The sequence below is a fragment of the Larimichthys crocea genome, chromosome XIII (assembly GCF_000972845.2).
Source record: "Larimichthys crocea isolate SSNF chromosome XIII, L_crocea_2.0, whole genome shotgun sequence".
NCBI lineage: Eukaryota > Metazoa > Chordata > Actinopteri > Sciaenidae > Larimichthys > Larimichthys crocea.
In genome coordinates, this window is record NC_040023.1 from 9,645,215 (window position 1) to 9,670,603 (window position 25,389).

General features: G+C 42.2%; 3 protein-coding genes across 13 annotated transcripts in view; all 3 read left to right on the forward strand.

The window, feature by feature from the left end:
• Positions 1 to 3,691, forward strand: part of rnf19b (ring finger protein 19B) — a 28,415-nt gene extending 24,724 nt beyond the window's left edge. The window contains exon 10 of the mRNA XM_010745705.3: positions 720 to 3,691. Within this exon, the coding sequence (XP_010744007.1) occupies positions 720 to 1,164 (445 nt within the window). The 3' untranslated portion in view covers positions 1,165 to 3,691. The remainder of the gene's footprint in view (positions 1 to 719) is intronic.
• Positions 3,692 to 5,719: 2,028 nt separating this feature from the next.
• ndufs5 (NADH:ubiquinone oxidoreductase subunit S5) lies at positions 5,720 to 8,813 on the forward strand. Of its 3 annotated transcripts, none has more exons than XM_019270746.2 (3): positions 5,720 to 5,850; positions 7,832 to 8,074; positions 8,623 to 8,813. In XM_019270746.2, exons 2-3 carry the CDS (start codon positions 7,859 to 7,861, stop codon positions 8,713 to 8,715), a joined length of 309 nt encoding a protein of 102 aa, XP_019126291.1. In that variant the 5' UTR covers positions 5,720 to 5,850; positions 7,832 to 7,858; the 3' UTR covers positions 8,716 to 8,813. The 3 variants fall into 3 exon arrangements, with proteins under 3 accessions (XP_019126291.1, XP_019126289.1, XP_027142502.1); XM_019270744.2 differs by having other exon boundaries at positions 5,721 to 5,850; positions 7,802 to 8,074; XM_027286701.1 differs by having other exon boundaries at positions 5,722 to 5,850; positions 7,855 to 8,074.
• Positions 8,814 to 13,078: 4,265 nt separating this feature from the next.
• Positions 13,079 to 25,389, forward strand: part of macf1a (microtubule actin crosslinking factor 1a) — a 192,973-nt gene continuing 180,662 nt past the window's right edge. For 5 of the 9 annotated variants that reach the window (XM_027286533.1, XM_027286544.1, XM_027286540.1 and 2 more), the window contains exons 1-2: positions 13,079 to 13,352; positions 22,207 to 22,441. In XM_027286533.1, the coding sequence (XP_027142334.1) occupies positions 22,219 to 22,441 (223 nt within the window). In that variant the 5' untranslated portion in view covers positions 13,079 to 13,352; positions 22,207 to 22,218. Of the gene's footprint in view, positions 13,353 to 22,206; positions 22,442 to 25,389 lie in introns of those variants that run through there. The other 4 variants (XM_027286542.1, XM_027286546.1, XM_027286543.1 and 1 more) reach the window with 2 other exon arrangements.

A 25,389-nucleotide genomic window follows, 5' to 3' on the forward strand; every position in this document is an offset into this window, starting at 1 on the left:
TTATTGAGTCACTCAGCAGGTGGTGTGTGGTGTCACTGACGCATATCCATCAAACAGATTCATGCACACACAGACTCAAGTCCTGAAAAATATAAATATGTTTCTAAAATAATAAGAGCTGTTTGTGCAGAGTATTCTTAAAAAATTAAAAGCTGTGCGTTAACGCAGACCCAACGTTCATGTAACCTGCACACGTCTAAGATCGCAGCCAATCACCTACTCAGAAGAGACACGCTGCAATCTGTGGCAGCGGTGTGCCACATAGTTATGGAGGAGGCGAGGATGGACTCAATGATGGAGGTGTAGCAGTGCACCAGGTGTGTTATTTAGGTCGCCTCAAGTCAGCTGGATCTTACCGTAAACCACCAGCTGGGTTTCAAGTGTTTATCGAGTCACTTCTCATTAATTTATTGCACTGATGAGTCGTTAAACTTTCACAGTCGATGGTTTACCGTAAAAACCATGTGACCGATCTTAGCTGATCTTGTTCACACACCTGGCACTCACCTGGAATCAGTATGCACAAAGTAATACAATACTCCTCCTAGTGGTTAAATCAGAGATTACACACGAGTGCTTTGGGCTGTTTATGGAGTCTGTGGTTGTTTCAGGGTTTTTTCAGACTAATAATTAGATTAGAAAGCTAATTTCAAAATCAAACTACAGCTGACGTAGCTCATTCATCCTTTAAACATCTTCATCTCTGTTTGTCTCTGCAGGGAGTGCACCAACCTGGAGATCCAGGTGGACATCGAGACCAAACCCAGCCATCTCTGCCTGACCAGCGAAGAGGACCTAACCCCGCCGCCGGGCTCTGCTGCCATGGCGACCGTCTCAGGAGGTGAGGAGCCTCAGGACTGCAGCTCCAGAAGAGGCGGGGCTTTGTCCGGCTCGGCGTTGGGACTGTCACCGGGAGCATCAATCAGGGAGGGGCTCCGAGACGTCACCCTGGCTCAGCCGGAGAGCATCCGCAGTGACCTGGAGATGTCGGACACTCAGTCAGACGACATCGCGGAGCTGACGTCGGACGACTGTGACTCGCCTCACCCCAAAAGCTGTCACCTGGCGGCCGGCCAGCAGCCACAGCCCCCCTCATGCCGAGCCCTGAACCCCGCCGAAGGCCTTCACTGTCCCGCAGACAGCAACGTCATCCTCTACGTCTGAGAGAAGAGCAGCTCTCAGGATTGCACAAAAACAAACTAACCAATCCTCCCAACAGTTACGTCTGAGCTCCTTTACTTCACAGCTTTTCATGTTTCTTTTGTCATCTCTCGTTTGCTGCTTTTGCGACTCACAGACACCGTCTTAAACACAGACAGCGTTTGTTTACTTTTGTCTGTCTGTCTGTCTTATCTATCTACCTGTCAATCTCCTCGCTGAGTAAATTGTCAGGGTTCTACCTCTGAGATTTATAAGATGATGATTTATGTTTACTCCTTGGTGCAAAATGCCTTGGCTACTTAAGCAAAAAAAAAAAGCAAAAAAAAAAAGCAAAAAACAAAAAAAGAGGTACAAATTTTCCACAAAGAAATATTGCAAAATTGAAATTATGAAATACGGTGAAAAGTCACCAAGCACAGCGGCGGGAGAAGGATCGTCGGGAAAACAGATGTTTATAACAATGTGAGAGTGAATGTGGACTTTGTACTCAACTATTGTGGCTTTATTTTCTCCTTTTATTTTTCTTCTATTTATATTCAGATGACCTTGAAAATGTTGAAACTTATTTGCCGTGTGCATGAGCCTGCATGAGCCATGCCTTTGTGTGTGTGAAAGGTTTAAAAAGGGGCGGTGAGGTTCTGTTACACTGGTGTTAAAAGTTAAAGTTTACTTTAGAGGACGAAGCTGCACTTGAATCTCACTCACCCTGCACAGAGGAGGACGGACAGGAGGACGTAAAATATGACATAAGTGACTTGAGTTCTGACAATGACACTGCGGTGAAATGCACTGAGAGAAGTCCACGACAGTGTTTACAGTCAAACTATCAACCAGACATTTATCATTTCAGAGAAACTTGTATATTTATGTTTAAATCAATGTTAAATTTAAAAAAGTCCTGCTGGTTAAACACAAACTGCTTAACCGTGCAGCAAATATTAAAACAGAAATGCGACCTCCGATGAGTGAAAACAAAATATACAATAAAAAAATGTAAAATAAAATGCAACAAAATGGATCTTTGCTGCATCTAACGGTTATTTTCATCATCGATTAATCGGCTAATAACTTTCTTGATTAATCTTTTCTCATTGGGAGTTTCAGCAAAATTATATTTCACCTCAAACTTTCTAGATCAGCATTTCTCAAACTATTTATAAGGTCACACAGGAGGAAGGTTTATTCCACATAGGAAGAATTGTTTAATTATTTATTGTTGTTGAATCCTGAATGGAACCAGATCAGGAATCAGATCCACAACCTTTCATTTTACCTCCACTGTCGTGTTTCAGCTCGTAACTAATCCAGGCAAATGACAAAAAACAGCAAACTTTGCAGAAGTCGAAGTTGGAGTTTGAATCTGAAACATTTTTCCTGAACACACTCGACTTCCTCCTCCAACAGGCTGCCTGACCCGACACTGCTCACCGGTCATTGTCAGAACTCACTGGGTGCTTCTGGTGTGTGTCACGGGACTGGATCAGTGCTCGACACACACCTGACTGGTTCTGTTTACCGACGTGTTAACTGTCTGACCCACTTGAACGTTGTGCGTGTGTGTTTACGTGTGTGTGTGTGTGTGTGTGTGTGTGTAGACTCCTGATGAATGTATTCGTTTGTCCCACTTTGTTTTTTGAATGAGCACTTGTGCACTTTATCTGAATTTATCGTATTTTTTTTTGGTTTGTTTATTTGTTTGCGATTCATCATCTGTTGCTATGAATGAAATGACTTCATTTGCATATAAAAGTCTGTGGTACAACCAAAACAAACCACCTACCAGAAGGCCTTTTATGTTGGATGTAACTAAAGAAGTTGTTTGGCTCCAAAACGACAAACACAAGCCAAGAACGAGTGCAAACACAAGTTTATCATTCAGTATTTTTAAGGGCATCCAAGGTGTTTTTATCAATTTTGTGACCCGAGGACTGTAATTATCTTGTTTTTTTATATCTTCCTTTATTACTTTATGCTTTACTAATTATCTTTTTCACTTTTGGAGCCAAACACTTCAAATCTCGATGCCGAGATAAGAAGCTCTTCTTAATCATCTTTACTAGCCGGAATTCTTTCTCAGCTTTGTATCACCTCTGTGCTTCAGTTTTAAAAATGTTCTCCGACAGGATTTCCTTTAATCGTCAAGGAATCGACTCGGGGAACCTCGACCTTCATCTCAGAGTAGCTTTATGGATTTAGCTGCTTCTATACCTTGGCAGTGCTTTGTTTGTTCTGCACTTATCACTTGTTTCTGCCTGCCTGCCTGTGAGAAAACACACGAATGTACCACGGACGGAGTGTGAGTGTTAATGGAAATGTCCCATTAAGACCACAGGTGGTCCTGTCCTTATTTGAAAAAAAAAGGTTTTAGAGTATATAGATAGCAATATTTAAGTGTTATTATATTGTTTGTGTATTTCCTGTCACTGTTAAAGCTCTGCTCTGTGCGGGGTTGTACATGCAGGACTGTGAAAGACAACTTGTGGACCTTTTTGGGGAAAAATAAATAAACACAACCTGATGTTGCACCAAAGAGAGAGAGTGTGTTTGTTGACCGTACTGTGGAGGAGACGTTCTCTGTTTAAACAGACTGTGGGCTGTTTCCATTTAACACAAACAGTGAGACAAGTTTTCTTCTCGGGAGTCACGAGGCTGTAATAAAACATCCGCTCAGACTCTTCCAGCTCAACACTCGACCACAAAGAGGCTTTATAACTTCCACTGAAATTCACAATATTCTGTCCAGACGTCCTGTGTACTGCCGCTGTTAGTTTCACTTCCACATGTTTGTTAAATGTAGATGCTACTTTCTGTTTTTAACTCGTTGGAGTTTCTTATAAAGCCCTGAGATTCTTTTAAGTCCACCCTGTAGGCACCGAATATCAGGTTATAGATCTATCCTGATCATCTCCAGACACTGTTAATGTGACGACCTGCCTGAAAACATCTACAAAGGTCATTTCTGTTCAAGCCATGTGATAAACTTTGACTAGCCTATAACTATAACTAACATTTAATTGATTTGGGATGAAGTCGTAGTCATATGAGAAGGGAGACACCTTTACTGACAGCGTTCAGCCACGTGTTCAGACTCAAATAGATCCATTTATTACTTGTTTACATCCCCTATCCTTGATAATAATGCAGTCTTTTACTGAAACTGGAGAAGTGAGAGAAGCAAAATATTGGAGAGAAATGATTCCAGGTTTAATTTTGAGTTGAGTTCAACACGAAATGTTTCAAAAGTTTCAAACAGCTGGTAAAACATGATCCATCTTTCTTGGATTAAGTTTCCAAACGATGTCTGATGAAAGACACAACATCCTAAAAACATCTAAATAAGTTTAAAAAGTGTCTCAGAGTGTTTATATAAAAGATTAATGACTGTTTTTATTGTCTGGAAAATCAATCATAGACAAAATACATTTTATTGATTAATATACTATAAATATTACAGGTTTGAATGTTTGCTTCAGATGCAGAGAGCACTAAGTCTCACAAAATGCAGCTACGGTTAAGACTTTTCTGCAAAAAGTGAATCAGAATCAGAATCACTTTATTGGCCAGGTGTTTGTCCACACACGAGGAATCTGACTCCGGTTCACCGTGCTTTCGATTGTACATACAGGTACAGACATACAGTTTAACAAAGAACGTGTTCTGACAGGAACCAAGATCAGAGATCACATCTCTCACATTTTCAAGATCAGAGATCACATCTCTCACATTTTGGCTTCCTTGCATTGGCTCCTTATTAAATCTAGAATAGAATGTAAATTCTTCTCCTTACTTACAAAGCTCTTCATGGTCAGGCACCATCGTATCTAAAAGAGCTCATAATACCTTACTACCCCTCTAGAACACTGCGCTCTCAGGATGCTGGGTTCCTTGTGGTTCCTGTAGTTTCCAAAAGTAGATTGGGAGCCAGAGCTTTCAGCTATCAGGCTCCTCTTCTGTGGAACAAACTACCATTCTGGGTTCGGGAGGCAGACACGGTCAACACCTTTAAGAATAGACTTAAGACTTTCCTCTTTGATAAAGCCTATAGTTAGGGCTGGCTCAGGTCATCCCTTAGTTATGCTGCCATAGGATTACACTGCCGGGGGACTGTGTTATGTCTAGTCAGGCATTGGTTGGTATTGGTTGAAGATGCAGTCACATCTCCCTTACTGAAAACTCTCTCTCTCTCTCTCTCTCTCTCTCTCTCTCTCTCCTCTGTGGCTCTTCCTGAGGTTTCTTCCACATTTTTTCCCTGTTAAAAGTTTTTCCTCACTCGAACCGAGGGTCTAAGGACAGAGGGTGTCACTCCCTGTACAGATTGTAAACCCCTCAGTGGGCTGTACAAATAAAATCTGATTGATTGAACATGACAGGTAGGTGCAGGCATGAACATAAAAACATATTTAAATATGTATTTGCATAAATATTTATAAACAAATCTCTGTACAACAGGCTGAGACATAAAGAAACATGAAGTGTGTGTGTAGAAAAGTGTGTGTGTTTAAGCACGTGGTGATTTCATGAACACTTCCGGTCCAGCAGGGGGCGGTCACGCGCCTGTGTCTGTCTGTCGCGCGTCTCTTCACGACACAGCCGAGCGTTTTACGGCCGCGTTGTGGTCAGCCGTGGAGTCGGAGGAAGGTTAAACCGGAAAAACAAAAAAACAAGAAACACAAGAAAACAAAGAAACAGGTAAAATGAGTTTGATCTATCTGTCAGGTCTGAGTCTGAACTGTGTGTCAGAGACTTTAACACTCTGTAGAGTCAGTTCATGTTTGAAAAGGTTTAATACGAGCTGTTAGCTTTAGCATTAGCATCTGAAGGAGACAAACAAACATTTAAATCGACGTTTGACTCAGAACATCTCTTAATTCAGAGACATTAAACTTTAATTATTGTATTCATGGATAAAGATATTTTAAAGTTTCTGTGTGACGTCAGACAGCTGCTGCAGCTGTTTACGGTGAGACAGGTGATCTAAAGGTGAGACAGGTGATCTAAAGGTGAGACAGGTGCATTCATCAGAGTTATCACAGAGTCATTATTCATCATTAGAGCCGTTTGTAAAGGTCAAAGTCTGAGGGAGAGATGTGTCACCTGTTCAGGTAATCTGTGGTGATGAGACAGAGAGACAGACAGACAGACAGACAGACAGCAGATAGACAGAGAGACAGATGATAGACAGACAGACAGACAGACAGACAGCAGAGAGACAGACAGACAGAGAGACAGACAGACAGATAGACAGACAGACAGATAGACAGCAGATGGAGAGACAGCAGACAGACAGACAGACAGACAGAGAGACAGACAGACAGACAGACAGACAGACAGACAGACAGACAGACAGACACTTTATTGATCTCTGAAGTTAAATTATTTTCTTGCAGCATTTCAAGTATCACACACAGACAGACATAGACACACTGTGTACAGGCCGTGAGGTAACATCAGTGACAACAACAAAAGAAGAAGTAGAGAAATAATTTTTTTCACTCTGTTTTTTATTTACATTCCCAAACACACAAACAGTACAAGTACAGAGGCTCATAGACATGTAATGTGGAGAGAGACGGTGGACTGATGGGCAGCTCCCTGAGGACGCCCTGCCAGCAGTCGGGGGTTCGGTGCCTTGCTCAAGGACTCAGCTCAGGAGGTGAACTGGCACCTCTCCAGCTACCAGTCCACCTTCCATGCTGGACTTGAGCCGCCCACCCTCCGGTTCCCAAGCCAAGTCCCAATGGACTGAGCTACTGCCGCCCCTGATAACAATATATATAGTAACAATAAACTAAGGAGGAAGAACATATATAAATATACATAAGGACAGAAAAAAGAGTTAAACAGGAGGAGTGCACTACTAAATAAGTTAACTTACTGAAATGAATTAAAATACAACTCCATATTAATGTGCAAACAATTAAAAAATAATAATAATTCAGATGTGTCAGGTAGTGAGAAACATTTCCATGTAACACTGAAACCCTTCAGCTCCGTTTTAGATCTGTTTCTGTTTCTATGACTGTAGGACTACAAAGTTTGATGTTTGAGGCCGCAGCACAACATCAGCGTCTGTTTTAAAGTGTAACAATGAAAACAAAGCAGCAATAAGAAGAATAGATATGTTGCAGTTTGATTAACTAACACAGTCTATGAAAACGAGTTATGTTAGGTTATAGATTTATTATTATTATTAATATGTGCTTATTTTTCTGGTTGATAGTTTTAATTCATAAAACCTTGTTCTGTATAGAAACATGTAAAAGAGAAAGAAATATAATGTTTTATTTCATGTCAGCGAGGATTCACTCAGAACATTTTGTTTTCAAATTTATGTATTTAAACTTTAAATTTAAACGTTAAACTGCGATAAATGGAGTTACTCTGAGGTCTTTTGTTGTGGTGACACTGCTGTGTCAGTACTCACTGCTCATGTAGAATAACATGCTTCAGTTTGATGTATCTCATAGATTATGTTCTTTATAATATGATTTACAGACAGCCGTGACTTAGTGTAGGTCTGCAGCAGCATGATGAGGCGACAGTTCAGCCTCACCTGAGCTGTTTTAGAAAGCCACATCTTAAATGTGCAGTGAGGCGTTTCTCGGCTGTTCACACCTTTTCACTGTTGTCACTTTTTAAGGGTGTGTGCTCCCTCTTGTCTTCTCCACAGCGTCCCGTTTCACCCGTCATCAGCACCATGCCGTTCGTCGACTTGCAGACGCGGCTCGGTATCAACCTGGACCGCTGGATGCTGCTGCAGAGCGGAGAGCAGCCGAACAAGAGAGCGGCGCGCTGCCACGCCTTCGAGAAGGAGTGGATCGAATGTGCCCACGGCATCGGGCAGACCCGCGCTGAGAAGGAGTGCAAGCTGGAGTTTGAGGACTTCTACGAGTGCATGCACAGGCAGAAGACGGTACGTGTCGGTGACTTCTGTGTGCAGTTATCAGTAGTGTTGATGTGGGTGACTTTTCCATGTTGAAACTAAACTCACTCACTGTATTTTCTCAAAGCTACAGACCTGTTGTGACGATCAGAGCATGTATCAGGCAGCAATAAAATAAATAAAGTATAATAGTGTAAGTATAAGAACAGTGCACACGTCTGATCCTTTAAACGTCAGAGTTAAACTGAGGTCAGCGTCAGCAGAAGAGAGACCGACGGCCTCGTCGCCGGCTCGCTGTGGATTTGCTGCAGCAGCAGGAACTCCCCGTCTGGATGCAAACATGCTGATTCTCTCAGAACGTGACGGAGACGAAGCTGCATGCTGCTCAGAGTCTGACATGAATCTCACATCCGTCTGAGATGTCGGAGTATTAGACGATCTGACGGCCTGCGTCTCTGCTGTGTTCAGTTTTATGATTTGGACAGAGATGTTGCTTCACAGCACAGACCTGTGGTGAAATCTCTGACCCGATGTGTGACATCCTCTTCAATCACTTTATTTCCTCTTCCTCTCTGCAGCACGAGAGGCTGCACGCCATCCGTCAGCAGCGTGACAAGATGATAAAGGAGGGGACCTACACGCCACCAGCGTGCCACTCAGGCAAGGCATGAGGGAACACACGGCTGTCCACAGTTCTCTTCTTGTGTATAGTAAATCTATTTCCTGTTCGCCTGTACAAGTTTGCAAATAAATGTTATCATCCACTGTCTTCTCCTCCTCGTCTTTTCCTTCTTCTCTCTTTTTTGTGCACAGAGGTGAGTGCAGATTTATTTCAGGAATTGCTCAAAGAATTACGATTGAGACTCAGTGAGGAGGTTAGAAAATTAAACTAGTTTAAAAGTATTTGTTTGACTGGTAACTGTACAACTCAGTATTTCCAAAGACTCTCCTAACAAGTGAGTTGATTCAGTTACGTTCACAGATTGTCCCGTGATAACTAGAAATAAACTTAAATCAAAAGACTGAAGTGGAATATAACTAAGTTCTTGTACATTAGTTGAGTATTTTTACTCCGCTACAACACTAATTACTTCACAAACTGATTCTAACTTAAAAATCAGGTGATGAATGTCTAAATTATATTATATTGTTATAGATGAAACATTAAAATACTCAACAGTGTGTAAAGTATTTGGATTTAGCTGCATGTCCACCAGCTGCAACATTAAAATACACATAAAATATATACAAGTATATCGGTCACATTTTTCTGCGAAACATTTGATACTTTAAAGGTCCAGTGTGTGAGATTTAAAGGACAGAAATTAAATATAATATTCATAACTGTGTTTTTATCAGTGTATACTCACCTGAAAATGAGAATCATTTTATTTTTGTTACCTTAAAATGAGACTTTTATTTGTACAGACGCTGCAGGGAGACGCAGAGGGTGAGGTGGTTGCAAACAGCAGATATACAGCTTGGTACGACTAAATCCTGCACACCGGCCCTTTAAGTAACATTTGTAATATAATACTTGTATTTTGAATATTTCTGCAGCACAGTATTGCAACCTTTATCTAAGTAAATATCAATAATCTTTAATATGATGGTGAATCCTTCAAACAGTGCTGCAGACTGTAGGCGTCAGCTGTTGTTGATTATTGGTCTCATTAGTGAAGCAATCAGTGTTTAGAGTTCTCTGTTGCATTATAAAAAGGAAAGCATTGAAAGCAGCCTGTGAGTGAAGACGTGCAGCAAACCGATCATCAGCCAACAATTAAACGTTCTTCCTCCAGCTGTGACGGCGGTGGATTATGTTCAGCTGTGAGTGAAAGTTTAAGTACGGTCCATTTTTTCTTAAACCACTGACATGATTTTAGTGAATCGTTAAATGGATTAGTGAGTAAACGCTCCGGAGGGACGTCCAGACCGCTGTGATGAGAGGCAGATATGAATGGATGCTGTTTGACATCCTTGATTCAATTACCGCCGTTTAACTCCGTCTGATGGGATTAGGAGGCTCGATGGAGCGCCACAAGATGGAGCCAAGAGCCCAGAAAAGTCATCGTGAAGTCTGTGGAGAACCGTTTCTTTATTTTCTGGGTTTACAAACTAACATTTTAATAGTTTCAAGGCTGGATTCATGTTTTTAGAAGTTTCAGAGTTCATTTGTGTGTGCAGAGTCTGAGACACAGAGGACAGAGGAGTTTATATTCTATATATGTTGGGATATTTAAGGCTGATTCTCATATAAATTTAAATTAAATGATTAAATGTGATGAAATTGGGAGGGTGTACCCCGCTTCTTGCCCAGCGTCAGTTGGGATAAACTCCAGCCCCCTGCAACCCTGATAAGAATAAACAGTTATGATGGATGTATGGATTATTGTCCACCAGAATTGATAGAAAATACAGCCATTAAATACTAAAAGTATGCAATTGTGTCGTTCACAGAATTTGGTCAGTGTCTGATACTAAATTATTCCGATTTTAGGACGTCTTCTGGAAAAAATTTAACTTACATATCCGGTTTTTCTAAAATCTTGCGACTCTGATAATTATATGTTGTTTTATTTGAGTAATACAAATACAATGGTTCAGTTTTAGAGAATTTAAACAACACAAACCTCCAGATTTACCCTCAGTTTAAGAACAAAACTATATTTTCATGTCAGAGTCAGTGTTAACATCAGGTCAAACTGAAAGTTGAAGATGTTTGACTTCAGGTCAACCAGAAACAATCTAAACTCAGTTAAATGTCACATCTTGAAGATCCCTTGATGTTTTTAAAGCCTGTGTGAATGAATATGTTTTTTAATGAGTGCAGTTAGCCTTGAAATCCAAATTGACCTAATTAGATTTGAGATCACAGATAATTATGGAGTACCTAGATCTCAGACTCACGTTATCACGAGGTTTCAATTGTGTAAATTAAATTTGTCTGGAGGCACCATCACTGAGCGATGTACTCATGTCAGGAACTTCATGTCCTCACAGCTCTGTTTATACAGAAGCGTGATCAATCCCACGCTGCTCAATAATTAACTGACAGTGAAGAATGAGCAGTGATGGTGGTGAACTTTACCCTGTGTTTAACTTCACGGGTTCACGTTGGCCGGTCAGTGCGTTAGCTGCTGTTTGATTAAAGCGGCAGCAGCACAGATAATCCAGCAGGACTTCACCCTCTGCTGATCGGAGGGATGAGAGGAGTCTGGATTACCAGACAGCCAACCCCCCAACAAACACACAGCAATCCCAGTGATACCCGTCTGACCCAGTGCCTCATCAATCTGTCTTACAAAGACAGACGCATCAGCTGTTCCATGTTTCATTAACCTCCTCTAATTGTGACAACATCTCTGATGCCAGACTCCAGATACTCCTTGATGATTTCAGATTTGGGTTGTTATTTCGTCAAAACTGATCTCCAAAAGGAAGAAATTTAAGTTTAAGATGTAATAAAATATGATATATAACATATGTAGATGCAGCATTGATTGATTTTCTTTAGTCATTTTAGCAGCATTGACATATCTTAATTACACATCCAGCAGACACAGAGTGGCGTTAGGTCACATGATGAATCCAAATCCAATTTTTCCCCCCGCGTTTTATCTCCTTTTTTGGTCTCCACCATCATCTGAGGGAATATTTGGCTGTTACATGCTCCACTATGTTCACCAGTTAGTCCCTAACTGTGTCTGTGTGCTGTTTGCTGTTGAGCATCAGTGGGAAACCGCATGAGAACAGCGAGCGTGAACCAAAACAGTAACGTTGTGGGCAGGAAAAACTTGATCACGGGGGTTTGAAGACAAGAAGGTTGAAGGTTTAGATCCAGGGTTCGACCCCAAAACCATTAAATACAGTTTAGTGCGACCTATAAACAATGTTTCAGAGTGTGATACCACTGTGGGAAATATTAAGAAGTAAAAGATTTACTCTTGTCCGGCGGCTTCTTGCTCACCCACTCTCTCCTTTTCTCTTCTTAGCTTTCTCTTCTCCTCTGCCATTACATCCATAGAGGCTGCTGAGTCCGGTTACATTTTCCACTTGCTCAGCTCCTGTTCTGGCACAACACTCCTCTAACACTAACACTCCCCTCGGTGCTCTGAGCTCAGAGCTGGGCTAACAAACTGAGCTAACATTATCTAACGGCAGCTACAGTTTACTTCACTGTCCGTCAGGAAACTCTGAAAATCACAGAAAACATTTTCTCCATAAAATATGATCCAGTTTCACCAGAGTCAGTGAAATAGTTGCTGCTGTGTGACCGACACGGAGCCCAAAGTTACATAGTGAGACACCATTCACCTGATTACACTTGAATGCAGCATCAACAGGATTTTTTTTTAGTTATTTTATAATAAAAGAAGTTACACAGTGTTGCTTTAAATTATGAACTCTGGGATGTGACCTCACATTCCCAAGGTCAGCCCAAACTGTGAAGACCTTCTCCCTGCTGGTTGGGAGGAGCAGCAGCCCCAAAACTCTCCATCTCCACCTCATCATCTGTATTTAATTTCTTTCTCAGATACTCCCTGTCTTCCTCCAGCTGTCTGGAGAGGGAGGAGTGGGTTAGTGTGTATATATGTGTGTGTGTTTGTGTGTGTGTGTGTGGTGGAGGGATTAATATTATCTCATGTGATGTAAAAGTTGCAGAGCCAGAGTTGCTTCTTCTGCGTAATGCTGAAATATAATGTGAATTGCAAACATGCCAATGTGAACGCCCTTTTTTTTCCTCCCTCCAGAGTCCCAAATTAAGAGAAAGTGTGTGTGTGTGTGTGTGTGTGTGTGTGTGTGTGTGTGTGCGTCTCGGCCTGGGTTTGGCGGTGCTGTTGAGCCACGGTGACGCAGGACTACAACCGAAATTTCCAATTTCCGCGACACTTAACACACTCAATGGACATGGGTTAAGTGTCGGAGGCGTGAAAACAGCCTATTGAAGAGAAAGAGAGAGAGAGAGAGAGTGAAAGCGGACCAGGAGAGGAGGAGGAGGAGGAGGAGGGCTGGTGCTGGGGGGTTGTAGAGAGGAGAGACAGAGGGGGAAAGGAGGAGGACAGCCATTACCACTCAGGATTACGCTTGCCTGCTGCTATTCTCACCTCCTCTCTCGCTCTCCGGTTTTTTTTTTTTGTGTGTGGAGGTAACACCGATCAGGAGAGCGGAAAACATCCGTCCACCCGTTTCTCCATTCATCCATCCATTCGGAGGAGGAGCAGGAGGAGAGAGAGGGAGCAGCGGCGGCAGCATCCCCGGCCTCCCTCGCTCTGCGCTCGGATTCCAGGACCGCTGCTGCCCGGTGAAGGTAAGCGGCTCCGGAGCTCACGGAGCATGCTGGCTGTTTTGAACTCTGCACTAACCCACGATGGCTCACATCACCGCGGGCATGTGTTATGAAGAGCTGTCGAGCTTGGTGATGATTTAAACTGTCCATTAACACCAAGCGGTACCAGATCATGAAGGAGCGTTATGATGAGGATAAACTCATAAAACACTCAACATTTAACGAGGATCGCAACCTTGATTTAATATACGTGTTGATTCATTTTCATTACACGTGATGGGAGCTGTGCTTTCAGTATAATAATCACATAGTCCCTCCGCACGCTGCTCGTGATTCGTGCGCCGGAGGGCTGGGCTGGAAGTATCCAGCGGACAGGCAGCCAGAGACGGTTTGTGGGTCGTGAGAAGGCTGCCGAGGTCCTAATGAGAGACTCAGCATTTCATGAAATGGATAAATGTAATTAGTTGGCGTTCTCCATGCAAGCAGGCCAAGCTGTGTGTGTGTGCTGGACAAAGAGCCCCGTGCTTCTGCATGCAGCCCCACTTGGTCTCCATGTCTGATGTCCATTCATGCAAACACACAGAGGGGAGAGGCATGCTGCAAACCTGGTGACATGAACCACCAGCTGCAGCTATTTTATGTGCATACACACACACAAGCTTTTATTGATCCGTGCAACCCCTACAGCCAATTACATCCCCATCGTCCCACCTCCACCTCCACCTCCACCTGCTGTGTGGATCCCCAGTGGGCTCCTTCACTGCAGGCTCTCTGTCTGTCTGTCTGTCTGTCTGGAAAACCTCAGCGATATTATGCAAGCTGCAGGCAGAGAAAGAAACACATAAAAATAGAGAGAGGTACAGGGAGAGAGATCAGGATTCAGGGCTCCCCTCCTGCTGCTTTGTAGCAGATGGTCAAATGCACATCGACCTCCAGCCTTATGGTGAACCCTCAACAAGCCAGACATGAGATACTGTAAGACACAAATTACACGCAACATTCATTTCCATTTTATTCAGACGATATTGTAGAATTAAGTTGGTCTCTTCCAACCATTTTATCCTCTGCACTGCCCCCGGACACACACCCCTTTACTACTCTGTGCTATAGTGATGGAAAGTACCAATATGTCCCCGATCCAGGGGATGAAGAAGAAGTGCAGTGTTCACTTCACACGGCCGGCGTTTGTGACCATAAAAAGATAAACTCTCCTCTTTTTATTTTCATTTTTTTGGCTGCAGCTAATGATTATTATTTCTGATTCATTCAGGGGACAAACATTAGCTCCAGCCACCAGCCAAAAGTCTGCTGAAAATATGCGAGTGGCTGCTAGATTAGTTTCACCCACCAGCCAAAAAGACAATTTATGTTATTGTCAAAGATTCAGCATTCACAAGCTCTTTGGCAGGTGGACAAAAAAAAAAAGGTTTATTTTGTACCCTGGATTCATCTTTTAGTTGTTTAGTTGATAAAATATCAGGAAAATGAACGAGAAATGCCGATCACAACATTCCAAAGGTCAGACTAACAGTCTAAAGCATGAAAGATATTTAATTTAGAAGTAAATAAAATAGAAAATAAGAAATTTTTGGGACTCTACAAACGATAAATGTCCTACAGCTCAAGGTGACAAAGATATTCCATGTGTACGAGGATGTAAAACAGAGAAAAGCAGCAAATCCTCACATTTGACACGCTGATGTCAGAAAATCTTTGGCATGTTTGTTTGATAAATTATTAAAGTCATGATCAGAATTGTCTCTGTCGGCTCATCAAGTGGTTTCCAACCTTTCTTTGGGTTCACGACTCCCTAAATGAGGCAGCGTCTGGTTGTTATGGCTTCACTGTGGATGTAAATTACCAAACTTCTTCTCCTCAGATGTTTCATTTTTACATTTGGGGAATGTTTAGAGTCCCAAACAGATGAAAATATCCAGACACAGCTCTGTTTTCAGGACACTGACATCGTCCTTCTTCTCTTTGTGAAAGACTCGACTGACACCTCATCATCCCTCCCTCCCTCCGTCTGTCGCTCCGTCGCTCCGTCTGTCTAGCCGGCAGCGTGTGTGTTGGTTTGCTCTCAGTGCAGCTCTTTGGTATTCACACAGCATCTTATCATGACTACAGCGCCTCCATCTTTCTTCCTCCTCCTCCTCCTCTTTGTCTTATCTCATCCTCCGTCACTTGTTAACCTCTCACTTTTCTTTTCACTCCCCTTCTTCTCTCACTTTAATTAACTCTGTCTCTCTGTCCAGTCATGCTGAGTAGTAGTAAGATACAGTATTGTTGGCAAGCTCCTCAGTGTGTTTTATGTGTGCATGTGTATTAATGTATGTGTGTGTGTGTGTGTGTGTGTGCGTGGGGGAGCTGAGTCTAGCCATTTATTTATCCGGTCTGTGAGTGTGTTACTCATCACGAGTGGGGGCTGTGATTTCTCACACTTTTAATCACTAACAAGCGTGCTTTAAACTCCTATGTGTCATTTATATTGTGAAGTTTGACCCAGGCTGGAAACTTCAGAGGAAGATCAGACGTCGACGTTAAAGTGGAAGACAAAGTATTGTTGTGTAATCAGTTTAAAAGACTCATTTGACATTTTAGGAAATACGCTTTCTTGCCAAAATGTTGGACAACAAGATCGATGCCACTCTGTGCTAATACTGCATTGATGCCACGTCGGCAGAATGAGAAGAACTCCAAAGACAGTGTGTTCACTATTTGATGTTGGTTACCTCACTGCAAGCATCGTGTTCACATCATTTAAACCACCATTGTGTAGAAATTGGTTCTGATTATCTTACTTATTATCAAAAACTATCGAGTCAACTATTTTCTAACAAGAAAGGTCAACAACAGCAGATGTAGCAGCCCAGCTCGGCGTCTGTCTTTCAACCTTTTTATTTCACCAAGCTCTCACCAAACAACTAAAAACCAGTCCCACATTTACTCTTGTCACTCTCTCCTTTTCTCTTCTTAGCTTCCTCCGTCAACATCCTCTTCTTTCTCTTCTCCTCTGTCATTATGTCTATGGAAGCTGCTGAGCCCGGTTACATTTCCCAGCTTCGGGCCCTCTCCTTCTTCTTCCTGGTGGTCCAAAATGCACAAACACTAACACTCCCCCCCGATGCTCTGAGCTCACAGTCTGGACACCCCGGCTAACAAACTGAGCTAACAGCAGCTACAGCTGACAGCAGTTTACTTCAACTCTGTAAATCACCACGAACACAAAGTGTAACATCAACATGATTTAAATCCTTTACGGTGGAAAAGTTAATGTTGCTTAAGACACAAATCTTTGACTCTGTAACGTTACAGAATCTGATCGGATCGGGGTCACAGAGTTCATGCTGCATAATCTGACATAAGACCTACAACCAGGAGGTTACTGGCCTGGCTTCGCTTAGCATACAGAGGTGGATACAGATGTGTTTTCTGCTCAGGTGGCTTCACATTTTTTGGAGTTCGTCAGGCAGAATTGAGCCTGATGTGTCTGTTGAGTGTAACTGTCAGTGAAAGTTTCATCAGCGGCGCTGGTATGCCGCCCTGGAATGACGAGCACTGGCAGTTACGGCCGTTACTCTGCAAATGTCTGGTTCTCTCTCCCCATGAGTCTTTTTTTCTCATTTCCTGTCTTCCCCTTTTCTCTCCTCCTTAATCTGTTGTTCAGATTCACACTGCTACATCTCTATCAGAGCCTTCATGTCACTCCTGCTCTTTTGTTTCACACACACACACACACACACACACACACACACACACACACACATACACATTCACACACACATATCCTACTCAGGCTAAGCTGTGGGAACAGACCGTGTCCATGTAAATCCTGGTTGGGAGTTATGAATCAGGCCAGTCAAGCATCCAGCATCCCTGCGAGGTCGGATTCAGCTGCTGCACACTGTCACAGGAAGAGGCATGAGCCAAGATCCCTGCATGGATATGTGTGTGTGTGTGTGTGTGTGTGTGTGTATGTGTGTGTACATGTGTGTGTTTCTAAAACTTTGGTACTCGCTTCATTTGCATTTTTGATAATTTATTATCCATTAAAGCAAGTAAACATTCAAAGGTTTGTCCTTCTAAAATGTTGATAATTTGCATTTTATATCATAAGAAATTAAATATTTCAGAGTTTTGGACAATTTAAAGACTCACTTTGAGCTCTGGGGACATTTTTTTGGACAATTTTGTGACACAGTGTAGATTAAGCGATTAGTCAATTAAAAAGAAAAGACTGAAAATGTAATTGACCACCCTGATCGGTGCTGTTTCATGTTGGTCATAGAAAGCAAACAAGTAACAGCGCCGTACATCTAAACATTGTTTGCAGCATCATAACATCCATAATCTAACAAATATCAGTCTTTATGTTCATCCTACGGTTAAAGAGGTTTATGCATTCACTGCTGAGTTTTTAGGTCCCGATCATTCCCTGTTACTTTCATCTCTGGTGCTTATTCACCGTATAGGTCTCATCTACTTTTACAGCAACTGTTCTTAAATCATGCTTTGTACCCTATATTTCTTAATTTACTTCTTATTTGTTTTCGTTGTTGTAGTTTTATGCTTTTTACTCTTCTTTTAATCTCTAGTTTTTTCATGCAACTGCTCTGTTGCCTTAAGAACTGTTAGTTTTTTTTGTCTGTTTCTGTTTTTACTCTGCTCTGTGAAGCACGTTGGGCTACAATTTAAACTTTTCTTGACATTTTAGGAACTCCAAATATTCTGACAAATGTCTCACTAAAAGACTAAAACTGATTTAATCAGTTAGGTTCAGTTTTAGTAACAAGCCACCAACTTGTTCCGTCTCATCATATGTAGATATTTGCTGGTCTGTGTTGTTTTCTATGGTTTCAGGGCGGCTGTGGCTCAGGAGGTAGAGCGGTTCGTCCACTGATTAGATGATTAGGTGGTTCGATCCCCGGCTCCTCCGGTCTGCATGGTGAAGTGTCCTTGAGCAAGATACTGAACCTCAAATCCAGTGTGTGAATCTGTATTTAAATAGGTGAATGAGATATGTAGTGAGAGGACTAGAAAGGCACGAGTACAGTTCAGTTATCATAATAGACTGGATATCTTTGGACTGATTGTCGATGAAGCTGTGAGTGATAGTGAGTAAAAATGTGTCATCAGGCAGGAAGTGATCTCACTCCGTCTCACACTGCTTCTCCTGTGTTTCTGCTCGTACTTTCTTTTTTCTTCAGAGAGATTTGTCTCCCTCTCTCTCGGAGCTGTAATGACACGGTGCGGCTTTGAAGCTTCTATTCGGGGCTCTATTTATAAAACTGCGAGTTGCAGTGGCACTGACTCACTTGTCAGCGAGCAAGCAGCACGGAAACTGACTTTACACACACACAAACACACACACACAAACACACACATAAACACCAGCATTTGGACTGAGAGACTTCTACACTCGACCATGCACCAGAGAACCGCACAGGATCCTGGGAAGGTTTTTAACCTCTTCCTAGTAGCGTTGCTGTGGTGACGGGGATTCAGGAAGTGGGGCTTTGCCAGCGGTCTATCCAGGGGCCAGCAGCAGGAGGAGAAGAGGGAGGAGGAGGAGGAGGAGGAGGAGGATATTTGGCAGCAGTAGTCCAGATGGAAATCGCAGCCGTTTTGTTGGACTCACACATCGTACACAGAAACATTCCCACCCCGTGACCACAGATCAGGTCACTCCACGGTTTAGTCTTCAGCAGCCAGCGGGAGTTAGTCACTCTGTAACGTGTTTGTTGAGTTTGTCAGAAGACAGAGTGACCGTTTTTTTTTTTTGTGTGTGTGTCTGTGTGAAACAAAGCAGATAACCGTCGACTTTGGGGACTTTTATTCTGAAAGAGTACAAACACTCTCTTGTTATGAACAGACAGTTTTCAATCATTCATCCACACAGGCGCCTTGGGAGCAGTAAGAGGTTCGGTACCTTTCTCAGGAGGTGAACTGGCACCTCTCCAGCTTCCAGTCCACGCTCCATACTGTGGTCTGTGCTGGACTTGAACCGACCGCCCTCTGGTTCCTCAAACAAAGTCCCTAGTAGGACTGAGCAGAACCACATACACAGCCACTCAACATGCACCAATATAGGATAAAATGTCCATACATTATTTACAATTTTTCTGTTAGGTAAAGCCGACATTTCTATCGTTAATCATATTTATGTTTGATTTCCAGAGCTGGATAAAATCTTTACACTTGTCCATAGCAATGTAAGTCTCTACAGGCTGATACAATCTGAAAGCTCCCAACGATGGTGCGTCCAGACTCTTCCAGCACAGTCCTGACTTGAAGAAGTCCAAAGTCGAGAAGTTTAGTCTGTTTGAAGTCCTTCGGACATTTTCTAAACTCCAAGTTTGACATTCAAAAGGATCCTTCAATCCTTCAAGATGTTTTGGATCGACATTCCCATGGACAGTGAAACAGACACACATTTGGAACATCAAGATGTATTCAAACACTGTCTAACAGATACATTTGCACATAGTTTCTTATTGATTCTGACTCATTTTCAGGGCTGCATTACCCTCAATGTCATCGTAACCTTCGTGTTCCAGACAACACAAGGAGAATGTCAATTTATTACAGTTAATGACGGCTGGATTTCATTTTGCGGCTCTGCTTTCAGGCTCCTGGTGTTGGTTTACTTAGTGCAGCCGTCATAAATGTTATTAGTAACACGTGCTTTGTCTTCTCTGTCAGACTGCTGCTGTGGAAAAGGACTGTTCTTTTAAGAAACATACGTTGGTTGTTACGTTAAAAGCACATTTATTACATGTTATGTTAATATCTGCAGATTATATATGAGTTTATCCTGCAGAGATTCAGTCTTAGACGGATCTATTTATTATTTATTGCACTACACACACAATGGAGATAAAAAAAACCCAACAAAAACAAACAGATGATGATACCAGACGATCACCAACCTGCTGTAGACGCCCCGTGGAGCTGAAACATGAGAGCCAGTAACAGCCAATTCATTCTCTCAGGACAGGTATTGATTTTAGGATGCTGTGATAGACAGATCAGAGCATCAGGTCCCAAGAGTCCACACACACACACACACACACACAGCTTACAGCAAGTATTTACAATCACCCATTTTCGTCATTATGATAAACAGGTATTGATTTAACCTGAATGCAAATAAACAGTCAGAGTGTAAAGATTGATGAGCCACAGATCAAGAGAAAGGACGAGAGAGTGAAAGTGAGATGAAGAAAGCGCCCTCCTGTCTTTCCGGCATATCGACTCTTCTTTAAAAATAGAAACACTACACAAGCGCTGAAATCTCATCTCTCTCCCTCTTTTCTCAGCCAAGTCTGCTGAATAGTCGCTGTGGAGAAAACTCCCTCTTTTTCCATCCCTCCGTCCGAGCACAGAGCCGCCTTTCACACATCGCAGCTGGCATCGTCCGCATCATCAATAAGTCAGCTTGAAGCGGGACGCAATGTGTCCGGACCTCAGTGATTTCTATGAAGTGATACGATGATGAATTATTTAGATCTTATTGTGTGTGTTTGCTGTTTATGTGTGAAGACACAAACACATTACACTTCTTTACATTCTGTCAAAGCTGTGAAACTTTAAGAAAAGTCACATTATTTGACTGTAATGTAACTATAACGAGGTCTAATACAGTGATTTATTGGATGAGTAACTTTAAACTTACAAGGGATTTGACTTGTTGGTCAATTTAGACATTGTCTATATCTAAAAATCTATGTTTGTACAAATTTATATAGATATATCTTGTGTGATATCAATACCAAATAATGTTGGTAGTCTAAAAGCAATCTCATCTAAAAATTGACGTGGACTGGGTTGAATGAAGCCTGGTTGCTCAAACAAGCCATCTGTAACATCACCTGTCAATCAAAGCGTCCACGCTCTTAATCCTGCATAACTTTAAGCCTTAATATAATGTGAACAGGTGAGTTGTATATAAATTCACCCTCAGTACAGTTGTCATGAACGGGGAAATTAGCTACAGAGACCAAAACTGTTTTTTGTACCAGGCTGTAAACATGTTTATTTCTGCTGTGAAGTTGGACATTTGAACATGGGGACTTATGGAGACTGACTCACTTCTGGAGCCAGCCTCAAGTGGACGTTTGAGGAACTGCAGTTTTTTGGCATCGGCTTCACTTCACAGCCGCGGAGGTTGTCGATTGGTTATGTCATGTTTGTGGCTCTGTGATGCCGTTGATAGGACTCAGAGGGTTAATCACAGCTGAATGCTCTGCTAAACATTGTTCACCATGTTTTTCATATTAGTTTAGTGTGTTAGCTAATTAGAAATGTTGACCTGATGATGACATGAGAGGAAAAGTGAGACAGTCACTGTGTGATTTGAATTCATCATGGAAATCTGAGATATTTCAGTCTGGACTGACAAGTCAACACTGTCAAAAACAAAATATAAGTTTGGAATATCATGTTTATATATTACAGTCTAAGGTTTGCTTGGCTGCCTTATTCTGTTGGTGAACTTAAAGTTTGATCCCCTGCTCAGGCCTCAGTAATCTGTACCATCATCTCTGCTGTCATGTGCTTGTCCTCTTTCATCTTCTCCGGCCTGCCATCACTGCAGGTCTGCAGCCTCATAAACTCTGTAACCGTCGTGAAGACGTGATGACTGATTTAACCCAGTAGTTTCTCTCCTCGCTGCTGTTAAGTTGAAACTTTGCATCATCATGATCTCACTGTAAGACAGCGATGAATAAAACATCATGTAAACAACAATTCCTCTTTCTCTTTCTATCCTCCTCCCTTCTTTTGACCTTCTTTCCTTCCCCCTCCCCCCTGCTGCTCTACATGCCTCACTTCTTCTCCTTCTTCTTCCTCCTCCTCATCCCTCTCCTCCCTGCAGCCCTAACGTGAGATGGAGTCGTCAGATGATGATACTCTAAGCGAGCGCTCCTGCGTCAGCGAGCCGTCCTTCCGTAGCGAGCGCTCAGGGGGGTCGTTGTCCCCGTGTCCATCAGGACAAGCGGGGCCGCCCGGAGACACGTTGCCATGGAACCTGTCCAAACACGAGAGGAGGAAGAGGAAGAGCCAGGACTCTGTGCTGGACCCGGCGGAGAGGGCGGTGGTTCGTGTTGCAGGTAAGGGAAACCGTTTCACACTGGCAGCGTGCCTTTGAGCAAGGCACCGAGCTTGGAACTGCTCAGTGGAGCTCCTGAGTGTTTGTAGTGGGAAGCTTCTGGTGGAGCAAGTGTGCAAAGGTTTGAATGTGAAGCAGTTGCTGTAAGAGTGAGCGCACTCAGTGGAAAATACAGAATATGGAGTGCATCAGCAAATTTAAAATCATGTTAAAACTCTGAGTGAAGGTGGATACAAACTGACAGGAGCAAGAAAAGTAACGTCTGTTAAACGTCAGTGACTTCAGAGCTTCAGAAAACATGTTAAACTTCAACTTATCTGTAAAATCAGAGAGGAGAGTGTTTGGATACTCTGAATCATCAGACTGGAACATATTAAAGTTATAAAACTCCATGATTTGATTTCTTTGAATGCTTTTAAATCAATTTCAAAGACCTGGAGATGAATCGTTTCTTAAGCTGATATTGTTGGACTCATAGCTCGTACTGCACCTTTATTTTTTGGGGTATTAGGTGTCGTAAAACTGTCTGTCTGTTTTGTATCTGTGTTAAGTGACTCATTCTTAGTTTGTGCTGCTGTCTGTCTCGGCCAGGACTCCTTGAAAAAGAGATTTAATCTCAATGGGACCCTTCCTGGTGAAATACTTTAGATACTTTTAGTCTGTGTGTCATCAGACGTTGTGGTGAAAACGTTTCATCTTGTATTGAGCCTCAGTTCAGTGAGTTCACTTCATATGCTGACATATTCTTGGATGTTGGATGTTTACACGATGTTTGATGGTTCGGCTTCCTTCTGGCTTTGATTAAAGGCCCACACACTCCTGAAAAAACACTGGTCAGTATATAGTATGCTATATATTATATACATCTACATCAGTTGTTCATGTCACACTAAGAGCTTAAATGTCCATGTGCCGTCCTGTCTCCTCTCTTTCTCGCTGTAACAGAAGAACGAGGAGAAATGTGGGTTACTCAGCTCTCTGGAGAAGTCAGGGTTCCCCTGCTCACGTAATGAGACACTGGTAGCAGGCTAATAGCTTTCCCTCTTTTAGTGGAGACATGGAAGACTTCCAGCTTGATAACTGAGACAAATGGTGTCAAAGTGGGCTCGGCGCTGCGCCTCTTATCGTCTGCATCTCATAAATGTGCTGATTATTCACTGTTCAGGGCTTTTATCGCATAAATGTATGTTGATGGACGGATGTAGTGGTTTGAAGCGCCCTCAGCGTTTTTCTGTGCCTCCATAAAACAGTGAATGCAACAGCAGAATAAACCACAATGTCACCAAAACCTTGAGTTGACCTCTTAAGTTGTCAATACTGGACGATAAGATAAACTTAGAGATATATTGCTGTGTCAGGACAGATATCCAAGAATGAGTAAAGACTGTTGGAAACATGCAAAAACAAATGTTTTATTATTTTAGTTGAAGTTATTGTGTGAGAGGACACATCTGGAAACACAAGTACTAAATCAGGAGATGTAACTCTAAAACAGCGTTTTGTTGTCAGTTCAGTTCATATTATTTATAGATCCCAGCACGAGCAAGAACTTGGCGACAGAGACAAGGAAAAACTTCATTTTAAGCCTCGAGCAGAACCCTCAGTTGAAACATAATATGTACATTATGTACATAGATATTGTGATATAATATTCATGCAGAGGATTTGATCCGTATTGTCCATCCTTGTTACAGATGCAGAAATATTGGTATCTGTGGAAATGATCATTTAATGGTTGTGTAAGTGTTTTAAGTGACAGTTTTTGTCTGACTGACTTTTTTACGTGAGAATCTGGAAGCGCTGTTATAGGTTGTAAATGCCAGTTGTGTGGAAAGAGATGGGGGTTGGGGTGTTGGAGCAGGGAGGCGACGACAAGACAGTGAAAGCCTACTTTACAGCCAGGGAAACAGCATGTAGGTCAGGACAGGGTGAACGCGTTGATGTCTTTACTTAGAGACTTCTGTGTGTGTGTCTGTGTGTGTTAGCGCTTATATAGTGTATATATGTGATATTCAGATGTGTTTCCTGCACTGGAAGACCTACAGCATTGATGTTTTAGAGTCTCGCAGCTTCTGTATCCGTTCACAATAGAAGCCTGTGTGGAGATATCTGACTTTACGACGAGTCTCTTCTTTCCTAAATCTGTCTATAAATGTCCGCAGGGAAGATTTGGAGCTGTCTGCAACAGAGCTGCAGCTGCTGGACTTTATTTTTGGATTAAATTCAACATACACTCGATTTTTAACAGCACAATTTGAGTGCGAAGATGTGCTGTGTGTGTGTGGGTGTGTGTGTGTGTGTGTTAGTCTGAAGAGAACATGTGTTTCTGCTGGGATGACATTAGCAAAATTAGACAAACGTGTTTCTACAAGACAGAAGTCAACTGAGGGAATGTGTGTTCAAGATGAGAGAGAGTACTAGGAACTTGTGGAGGAGGGTGTATTTCTGACTTTATGTGTGCGTTTGTCACATGCCGACACATTTACACATGAAATTAGAATGATGATACATAACATGAGGCAGATGAAGGGCAGCTTGTGGTTACTAAAAACGAAAATAACTCAAATTAAAGCACACATAAGCTGAAATCTAACAGTCTAACGTTGCTTCATGACTTTTCTCACTCAGTGCAGCTGAAATAAACATTTCTCCTGCTGACGAATCACTTCAGTGAATAATATGAAGCAGTGAGAAATCCTCCACTGCACTGAAAATAGTTTTCAAACTGAATTAATTGTCCTCAACTCTCCTACTGACATCATCATGTGATGGTTGTTTACACGTGAAGGACTAATTACAACCAGATCGGAGGCAGGAAAGTTGGAGTCTTGTTAAAAGATGGCTGGTGACTTTTATGTCCTGTGGTCACCTTTTTCAGTGCAGATTCACACGAGTCCTGAGCTGCGTTGGTCTTTTTTTTTTTAGCAGATGCAATGAATAAAGAAACAT